General features: G+C 31.6%; 1 protein-coding gene across 1 annotated transcript in view; it reads left to right on the top strand.

Annotated features, from left to right (window-relative positions):
- Positions 1-3958: 3958 nt before the first annotated feature.
- Positions 3959-10566, top strand: part of LOC106677898 (collagenase 3) — an 8858-nt gene continuing 2250 nt past the window's right edge. The window contains exons 1-6 of the mRNA XM_014416093.3: positions 3959-4044; positions 4787-4916; positions 5831-5935; positions 6337-6483; positions 8245-8406; positions 10399-10544. Coding sequence (XP_014271579.3) covers positions 3964-4044; positions 4787-4916; positions 5831-5935; positions 6337-6483; positions 8245-8406; positions 10399-10544 — 771 coding nt within the window. The 5' untranslated portion in view covers positions 3959-3963. The remainder of the gene's footprint in view (positions 4045-4786; positions 4917-5830; positions 5936-6336; positions 6484-8244; positions 8407-10398; positions 10545-10566) is intronic.

Below are 10566 nucleotides of genomic sequence, written 5' to 3'. Positions count from 1 at the left end.
AGGCGGAGTCAGGTGGTGCCATATATAAGTTATTATTACCCCTTATTAGGGTACGATTAAGGGCCTTTGATCTCAGGTGGAGTCAGGGAGTGGCATACATAAGTTATTATTACCCCTTGTTAGGGTAGGATTAAGGGCCTTTGATCTAAGGTGGAGTCAGGGGGTGGCATATATAAGTTATTATTACCCCTTATTAGGGCAGGATTAAGGGCCTTTGATATCAGGCGGAGTCAGGGAGTGGCAAATATAAGTTATTATTACCCCTTGTTAGGGCAGGATTAAGGGCCTTTGATTTCAGGCAGAGTCAGAAGGTGGCATATTCAACCCCTTTTAAAAGGGAAAATGAAACCAGAAAGAAACGGTTTGACAACTATGTCCGCTGGAATCGAGTTATCTTGAGGTTAATAAGAATTAATCTATTAACAACCTTTTTTGGTTTCTTTTTTCCAGACAGCCTACCCTCTCAAATTATACTCATGGTTGGAGTGACTGAGGGTTATTATAACCCTTTGTTATTGTTATTAATTTATATATATAACAGTTTTTATCCGGCTCGAAAAATTTCCAGCTTTTTACTATGTGTATTCGAAATCTGTTGATTAAACTTATACTAAGCTATTTCAATAATAAAGCACACCTTTCTTCCGAATTCGGGTAAATGGGACTTGTGACGTTTGAAATACAGGTGTGTTGGGGAAAATGCGTCAAGCAGAAGTAATCGAAAGTAGTCGGCGGAATCTGATGGAATAGATACTAGATCTATTTTGAATTAATCCCTTAATTTATATCAATTTGGGCCATATCGGACGAGCCATTTTCCAGACGAGCCACAGAATGTCTTCATACATGCGTAAGACAGTTAACAGACGGGATATGATGAAATCGAAGTAACTAGGAATCAATATGCCTAATTACTGAAGATTTCATTAAAATCGGATTTACGCTATGATCGATTAAGCCCGAACATAAGTTTAACTACAGACAGACAAGAAAGAAAAATTGTTTTCTTAATTTTTTAAATTTTCTTACTGGCAATAAATTTTTAATGCAAGTGAAAAATGTGAACCTAAACATATAAATTTTTACTTTCATAAACCTTATATAGTGCAAGGGAAATCTTCCCGATCATGCAAAATTTCGAATTCGAGTCTGTATGTTATCAGGTTAACATAAAAACAGAAAGTTGTACGAAATTGAAATTACATATTTATGGCGATTTGCCTGGGATTTGACAGCACTGTTTTTGAAGACCTAGCAAAATTGCCATTCCGCACAATAGTTTTTCACATTTGTATCGACATTTTAAAAAATCGAACGATTTTCACTAAGCTCTGTGATTCTAAGTAAAATCTTCTGTGATAGTAAAATAAAGTGGTCTTTGATAACAGGTAGATACTATCCTCATTGGAATTGTCAAACTGGGCTTAGATACTGGATTTTCAAAAAAATCTTCTTCTAAAGTTCTTTCGATTTTGTTTATTTGAAGAAAATGGGCTGTTTTCATTGGTAGAAATAATAAGTATTGAATAAATACAAAATATTTAAGAATTTTATGAATAACTAAACGGAAAAATGGAGAAATCCATTTCGAACAAGAAAAGCCGAGATCTTTTACCGAAAACATTACGGCTTTGTAATTTTTTTTTTTAAACTTTTGTATTCTTGGCGGGAAGAAAAATTTTAATTTAAAATAAGAGACTTACTTGGAATCCACACACAAGACTGAAACGACAAGAAACTGCTCGTATATTCCGATTGCTACAACACTTACTTGACAAACGCTCCAAACTTCCCATTCATTACAAAAAATTAGTATACACTACAATAATCAGACCAATTTGGACATATGGAATTGAGCTCTGGGGCTCCACCAAATCATCAAATTCTTCCCGCATCCAATCGTTACAATCCAAAATCCTACGTAAAATCCTTGATGCTCCTTATTACGTCACAAATAAACTCATTCACAAAGACCTTAACATCCCATTCGTTGCAGATTTGATCCAAAACAGATATGCGTCTTTTCATTCCAAACTCCTCAACCATCCTAATCCATTAATTCTTAATCTTTCATCCATAACAATCCCTGATAATCCTCCGGGGCGTCTGAAAAGAAGATGGCCATGGGACCTTCTAATTTAAATTAATGTTTGGAGTACCACCAGTGGTTCCTTCCCAAGATTTTCAAGTGCATATGAAACATACTACATATTTACCTATTGTATTATTTTGTACAGTTGTAAATTACATTAAATAAATAATTTAAAAAAAAAATTTTAAATAAAAATTTTCACAATCCTTGGTTTTCAGAATTTTATTTTTCCATGAATAAAAGCTTTCCCATCTTCGGCAGTGAGAATCCGTCATCCGCAGCTTTTCTTCATTTTTTTTTTTTTAAATTCGACACTAAATCAAAGTTTGCCCCATGGGTGATTAGTATTATTATTTTTAAAAGCCATATTAAATATCATCGTTTAAATGGGTGGACCGATTTATTTTTTTTATTTTTGCATCACTTTAACACAAGGAAGATAACTTAAAGGCAGAAGGAATTCTAATAATAAAAATCATAATTATCATTTCCCCGTTTATCTGTCAACCCTCACAAGAATGCAGGAAATTCTAGAAGCTAGACATTCGCAAAAACGTTATCAGTTGCGTTCAATATATGACGGCAAATAATTTTCAAAGTCGGCCGCTTAGAGATCATAGTAAAACGCTGAGGTTGTTCGTCAGTGATGACTAAATGGTGGTCATGATGGAATGAAATGTCTATTTTTCCTTTAATTTGTGATTAATGAAGTTGAACAAGGAAAAGCAAATCGAACTAAGTTAAATTAAAAATAATATCTTAATGCAATTCGAAAAAGAAATGTGGCATCACCGTTTTTTCATTTGTTATGAGATATTATTTGTTTTATAACCGAGCAAAAAATAAAAGTTAAAAAATTTTTTTCCTAGTAGTAGTAGTGAATAAAACAAAATTTATAAAAGTTTAAATGTAAAATTGAAATAAAAAAGATACTTAATTCCCAAACTTTGTTTTACATATTTTATATTTCTCAGATGTTATATATTTTGAATTGTATATAGATATCACCCCAACCTGTATTTGTACGGCACAATGGGTCTCAGAAATTTAATTTCGTAATTAATTAAGTAATTAAGTCTTCGGTAAATGCGGTTGATTTTGGATTAACTTTTATTTTTCTAGACGTGAAGCTTTTGAAGACAGAATAAGATTCAAATAGTCTGAAAAACGTATTCGGCGTGTTTACTAACACGACATGCACAATCACTCTCAGAATAAAGTATTACACAAAATTTAAATTAATCAAGATAATTTTAAACTTTATTAAAATAATTAATTAAAATCATACCTACAATTGGATACAATTTTTCGACTGGCATTTGAAATCGTTTGAGATGATAATTCAGAAGTGTTTGGTAGTTTTCCAGTATTTTTATAAATGACGGATATTAAGATATATAAAATCTCTATTCAGCAGAAAATTTGTCCTTGAATCATCTTTACATTTGCAGGGTTGCTGTCAAAAAAGAACAAATAGTTTTAGCTATTTCATGTCCGACGTTTCGCCCCACTTTACCAGGGCTGTAACAAAGTGATAGGTTAAACAGACATTTATTACATCTTTACATACATTTATTAAAAAAATTCTTATGCTTAATTTTTTATCTGAGAAAAATAATTTTTTGGTTAATATCGAAGTAGTAACTTTAGATAAGTTTTTGTAATTTGTTAGTTAATTAATTTTATATAAATAATTTTCGTCATAACGTGATGTTGCTGGAAATGTTTATATGCGTAGATACCTCCCCTTTTCCTCCTTAAACTAAGAGGGAAGCTCTGATCTGAGCAGGGGAAGGGAGGACCTCTTGGCTACTTAAAGGAGCAGTGAGGTAGCTCCAAACACAGATCGTAAGGGTAGTCAGAAGATCAAGATGGAAGTCAGGAACATCATCTTCGTCTTGTTGCTTGGGGCAAGCAGTCTCGTGTTGGCGGAGGATCTGACCAAAGCGATGGTGAAAACTAGTTTAATTATTACAATATAATAGGGCTATTACTTTAAAATTCATCCCAGAAATAATATTATATAAAATTTTTAATTTTACAAATTTACCCATAAACTCGTTTTTTAATACTTAGCCTTTATTTTAGTTAATGTATGTGTTAAATTTTTTCTTGCGTACACTAATTCATTTATGTTTTGTATGATGCTAAGCTCACGAATTAAAAAAAAAAATGGTTTTGTTAAAATTTTAATTGATGTCTGAAACGTTAAGCCAGATTATTAATTCTTTTCAAACTGAAACACAAAATCATATAATTAGGGATAATAAAATCAAGGAAAACGATTATAAAAGAAAATTATAATATTCAGATGTTTTATATGGTTTTCTGAGATGAGGGCAGTTAGACAAAATACTAATAGAAAAAGATGAGAAATGATTTCTTTAAAAATGAACTATCCTAAAATGAAGAAAAAAAAAAGTATAAACGCTGATATTAAAAACAAATAATTATTCAAGTTTGTTTATATATTTATACTTATTATATACAACTATAATGCTTCATAGAAATAATATGTTTTAATGGAAGTTTAATAATTTTAATTATGAAGATTTCAGTGATAAACATGGCTTACCCAATATATAGAACGGTTAAAGAAATAATTGCCACAAATTAAGACAATTATTTAATTGAAAAACTATTATTTATTGTCAATATTTTTGACTATATAGAAAATTTTTATTTTTATTGTAGATGTACCTCTCGGAGTTCGGCTACCTACCGCCATCAGTAAGGAATCCTTCATTCGATCAGCTTCTGTCACAGGAGGCCTTAACCGATGCCATAAAGGAATTTCAGTCGTTTACAGGACTTAATGTAACAGGTGAGTACAGAAGTTCCTAGGAACGGTTCCTAAATGTGTGTTCCGACACAAGTAGCTACAGCTTGTAGTTTTCAAACCGGTGGGCTCATGAACGTCTGGCTCCCACTCGAATTGCAAAACAGTAACTAAGGGGCCATACAGTTAGCATCTTTTTTTTAGATTATTTTATGAAGGATTTTTTCCTCTCAACTCTTCGGTAGTTTCCAAAATCTTTAATTTAAGATATCTAATTAACTAATCTTGATTTCTTTCTATCTAAAGAGACTACGCCGCAGGTTGGTCCACTTATGGCTTAATCCGACCGTGAAGCAATATTTAATCCGAGCGAATGCGGGATACACTAGTTGAGCGTATCTGTTTTGAAAACGCACTCGAATCGCTAGTAAATTCTTTATTAATAAATTGATTAGTTAGCCATACTATAATATCATTAAAAAATTATATTTTCAAATGTAGTTTGTTTGTGATTGATTCAACCAATATTAGTTATTTCATCAGTTTCAAAAGCACATAGCCTGTATCTAATTTCCTTTATAACTCCAATTTTAAATTGCGAAATCTACTCAATCGGCAAATTAGTTTCAAAATAGTGTCTAAAAATTTATTAATATGTTCAACATCCATACGTGAATCAACAGAATTGGAGGTTCTGAACTTTAAAAATGTTGGCTTCTCAAACAAAAACGATTTGAAGCTGAGAAAAACTGTTTATATTAGTAACTAGAAGACCATAAATTTAAAATATGTTTTTAGGATTTTAGGAACTCTTTAGTCGTTTATAAATTTTTAAGTAGGGATATTTTAAGATCTCGGGACCTTTTCTGGACCTCTCGCTATAATGTTGCTGACTTGATCCAATCCTGTTGCAACATTTGTTTTATTTAGATTAAAAACAATTATTATTTATTTTTCAGGAAAACTGGACGACGAAACAAAGCATACGATGAATATGCCTAGATGTGGCGTTGAGGACAAAAGTTTCAGAACTAAAACAAGAAGCAAGCGTTATGCACGTTATGGTATTGTATTAACAACATAACATACCCCTTAACTGCTAACATGAAATATTAGTGCATTACAGATAATACAGACCAGTGATTTGGTGACATCAACTTTTTTTTTAAAAGATTATAATTTGACGAAAAGGTTCATTTAATGTTCATTTTAGGCAACCATCCGCCCACGTTGGGTTTTCCAACGTTTATGAACTTTGTACTGTTTTACACCAAGACTACAGTATATTACATAACATAACCTAATATTTCATGTTATCATAGTTATTTACAATTACAATAAACTATTACTGAATGTAATACTTTTACAATCACTTTGTCATAAGCATGAGACCAGATAGGAGTGAACACTCATTCAAAGGTCCTTCGAAGCCGAACGGAATATTTACCAATTTAAATCTTTGCAGGAACGAAATGGTCAAACAAAGACCTTACATATAAGATCTCCAAATACCCCAGCCGCTTGTCCAGGAGTCAAACTGATTCGGAATTGAAAAAGGCCTTCAGAGTTTGGTCCGATGTTACTCCCCTCACATTTAAACAAAGGAGTTCTGGTATGTATGCTTACAAATTTTTATTGATATACAAAATTGGAAAGAAATTTTTTATAAAATTCAAATAAATAAATTTAGAAGATTTTCGCAATTTAAAAAGATTGAAAAGTTCGAAACCGGAAAAATTAGAAAAATTTCTATAGCTCTTTTATTTTAGATGATAAGTATCAGAAGTATTTTCAACTAATTTTTTTTTTTAGAAGATTAAGACGATAAAGGTCTGATATTAATGTCAAAGTGATTATTCGACCAAAATGTCTTTATTTAGGCTAAATTAACGTTTAATTTTCAAATTTTTATGGACTAAAATAGATGTCTATCTATCTTCTCCCTGATTCATTCGGAATTTTATAATACATAAACTACAATTTTTCTTCGTAACAAGCCTTGAATGTACGTTACTAACAAGTTCGCTTGAGGCTAATCTTACACCATAGATATCTGGAAGGATCTGGACTGCAGTGATGTACAAATTAGTTAGTTATTCATATACTATGAGATCCGAAGCAAAACATTCAAAGCTTATAAGTGTGCTCGAAAGCTCTAGTTTTACTTAGATATTTTGGAAAATTGAAAAAATAAAATAAAATCTGACTGGGATGGATAGGACATTTAGGGCAATAAAAGGATAGAAATCCAGTAATCAGACTCACAGATAAAGGCTTCTTTAAAATGCCCTATTGTATCAATAAATATCCATTTGTTACAGAATATCATGATCCTTGATTTATAGTTTGACACCTGTCACAAATGGAACATTGATCAGATTAAGAACTATCACTGATACGGTATATCATCAAACACTAATAAAATAAAAATCAACCTAAAAGATATAAAACGCAATGTGATAAATATTCCATGGATTGAAGAGCATTGAAATCCGGCTTCACCTTCTGCTGATTTTCTATTAAGGTTGAAATATCAAAAAAAAAAACTACTTTAATTTTTAAATACTTTTTCTTCAAGTTGTAGTTAGAATTGAAGAATTACAATGGAGGTCCGTATCTGTTTAATTTGAACATCTCCCGGAGTAAAAGTTAGGGGATATTACCCAAATTAATTGTAATATGCTGGTGGGTGTAATGAATATAGTGGACTGTATTCGATGAGTTTAAAAATAAATGAAGAATAGTCAAATAGGAAGAAGAAGCCTCTATTCTTGATTGAATCATAAAAACGTGATTACGTGGAGTTTTCCCAAAGGTTGTGGTATAACCCATTTGGGTTACTTGAATTAATTTTGATTTTGGGTTACATGATATTAAACGAAATAATAGAGGGTTGTCTGTGAGATTTTACTTTCTCTGGAATTCTTGTTATTTGATGATGTTCTCTTCCCACTTTCAACCTGCCTTGCGCCCCTTTGCCTGAGTGGGATGCAGTTTATTTAGTTATGGTGCATTGTGGATCTCAGCCAAATTATGATTTGGCTCTTGAGTTGGTTTTCACACTTCTCGTTTTTGTAGAGAACTAGATGGCTACCCAAGCCTACTGCCTCATATATTTGCCAACCTATATTGAATCTATATTATATTCAAATGTGTTGGGTTCACTTACCTCAAACTGTCTCTTTTACATTAAATTCATTTTTACATCTCATACATCAAACTTTATCGCTGATAGGAGCCGAAAAAAGGTTATATTCTACTAAAAATATAGACTACGATATTTATTATAGTTAGTTCAATTTATTTCGTTAATCATTATGTTCTTATAAATTAACTAAACGACATCGTAATGAAATTTGAAATCTGAACACAGGTCCAGTCACCATTGAAATAAGATTCGAAAAAGGAAGGCACGGTCATGGAAATCCATTCGATGGACCAGGAAAAGTTCTCGCCCACGCCTCTTTCCCTTCAGCCGAGGATAGCTTTGTGCATTTTGATGACTCCGAGCATTGGACTGTCGATAGCTACAGAGGTGATGATGTTAAATAAATAAATAATTAAAAACATTAGCATTTCAATAAGTAGAATTTTAGTTTAACATCTCATTAGTAGTTTTCTAACAAAATTTAACTTAATAATAGGCAAAATCAGAACAAAATATTTAATATTACTTTGCACGTTGATACATAATGAGAAATAAGTTTATTGTTTTTTTTTACTGGCCACTTCTACAGCTAACTTAACTAAAATTACATCCAATGTCAACTACACTCATGTCATTAACTGCATAATGTCTGTTTGCATCACATCATTGTCCAAATGTTAAATTTATAATTATTTAATATAAATAATAAACCATATTAATTCAAATTATGAAGAAGATGGTCAGAAAAAAACCAAAATAGCTAACGACTATTTATTTATCAGGGCTGTTTCTGCTCAGGCCAATACGAAACTCAGTAAAAAAAAAAAAAACTGTCAATTTCGTTATGATCTGCGCAGAAACTGCTCTGATAAAGCTCTACAAAGTGGGGCGAAACGTCTGCAAATAAAAAGTTGTTAACTATTTTTGTTTTCTTGGGACTACACCCCTTCTTTATAATATAAAAAATATTGTTTAACCCTTATCCTGACAGTGTATTAAGAGTCACCCTGCTCTTTTCCAGCCGATTTTTGCGTTGTTTCAACATTTTAATCAGTGTTGACTGATCCATCCCTAAATTTCATATCTTGGTAACACTAGGGATTTTGACCGTTTTTTAGTGGAAAGGTTATTATTTCAAGTGCTGTCTACAAGATGCCGATCATCAGGAAGAGGGTTGGTTCATAATAATTCTTAGCTAGCGTTTAGTCATTTGAGAAGGGTCTGGATTATAAAATCGAATTGTACGTTTGCTTTTCTGTAGGAAACACCACTTAGGATTCCAAAATATTTTTTTTTAAATTTATTTATTGAAATTTACTTTTTTTAAATTTGTGATGTTATAAGAAACATCAAGGATTTCGCGGAGGATTTCGGTAGTTTGGTGGAGCCCCAAAGCTCAATTCCATATGTCAAAATTAGTCTGATTATCATAGTATATAGTTTTTTTTGTAGTAAATGGGAAGTGTAGAGTGCTTGTCAAGTAAATGTTGCAGTAATCTGAATCTACGAGCAGTTTCTTGTTTCAGTCTAGTTTTAGGACTTAGTAAGCCTCTTGTTAAGATAAGGTCTTAAGTAGCAAATATAGTAAAAGAAAAAGATGGAATAAGATCTCCCGTGCCCTTTTTGGTTTTCCCAATTCTTTGAAAAATTCCAACTTTTGGGTTAGAAATATTTATTTGGTTGTTTTTGATCGGTAAGGATATTTCTTAGTCATATTACTGGTATAATATGGTCGCCTCAGTATAACAACAATATGATTTTAATATCTTAAAAATCAACACATTCTTTTAAATAAAGCTTGTTCCAACCATCATTGAAGGATATCTGTATATATTTTTTCTGATCTAGATATTTCTTTTGAGATGTAATTAACAGTTCTATTAATATACTTTAAATTAAATAATGAGATTCTTATTCAGTGTATTAGATTTATAGTTAGCTAATTGAGATTTACAATAGCAACTGAAAGGCAAGCTTTTTCATCTGCGCATCACTTGATATAGAAATTTTTGAATTTTTCATTGTAGATTTAGGCCCGGTCAAAATATAAGCTTCTTAGTAAAAGAAAAATTGGGTTAATAAAAACTTTCATTCGAATAGCCGTTTTCAGGGTACCAACGAAATCAGGCAAGGTGTTAATACTGGTAACCTAGCAAGGTGTATTTCAGTACACCTGTTTCATATAAAATATAAAAATGTTCAGAAAAATAATTTGGGTCTTTTTAGGGCTAGGAATACAGATCTAACAAATCATGAAGTTTACTTGATTATTTCTACTTTTGCCAGGAAAAGGGTTACGTAAATATAGTGACATTTTATTAATTATTAAGTTAGTTATAAATTAGTAATAGTTTCATAATATTGTTATTCCGTTGGCAGGGACGAACCTATTTCAAGTAGCGGTACATGAGTTTGGCCATTCCCTTGGGCTGTCTCATTCCGAGAAAAAATCTGCCGTAATGTATCCAACTCACAGATATAAACCAAATTTCAAACTCGATGATGACGATATTGCTGGTATTCAGGTATGAGTTTACAACCTAAAAT

This window comes from Halyomorpha halys, unplaced genomic scaffold (genome assembly GCF_000696795.3).
Source record: "Halyomorpha halys isolate HHAL.00 unplaced genomic scaffold, Hhal_1.1 Scaffold111.1, whole genome shotgun sequence".
NCBI classification, from domain to species: domain Eukaryota; kingdom Metazoa; phylum Arthropoda; class Insecta; order Hemiptera; family Pentatomidae; genus Halyomorpha; species Halyomorpha halys.
Note: the sequence above shows the minus strand (reverse complement) of the source record. Positions and strands in the feature narration are given on the sequence as shown.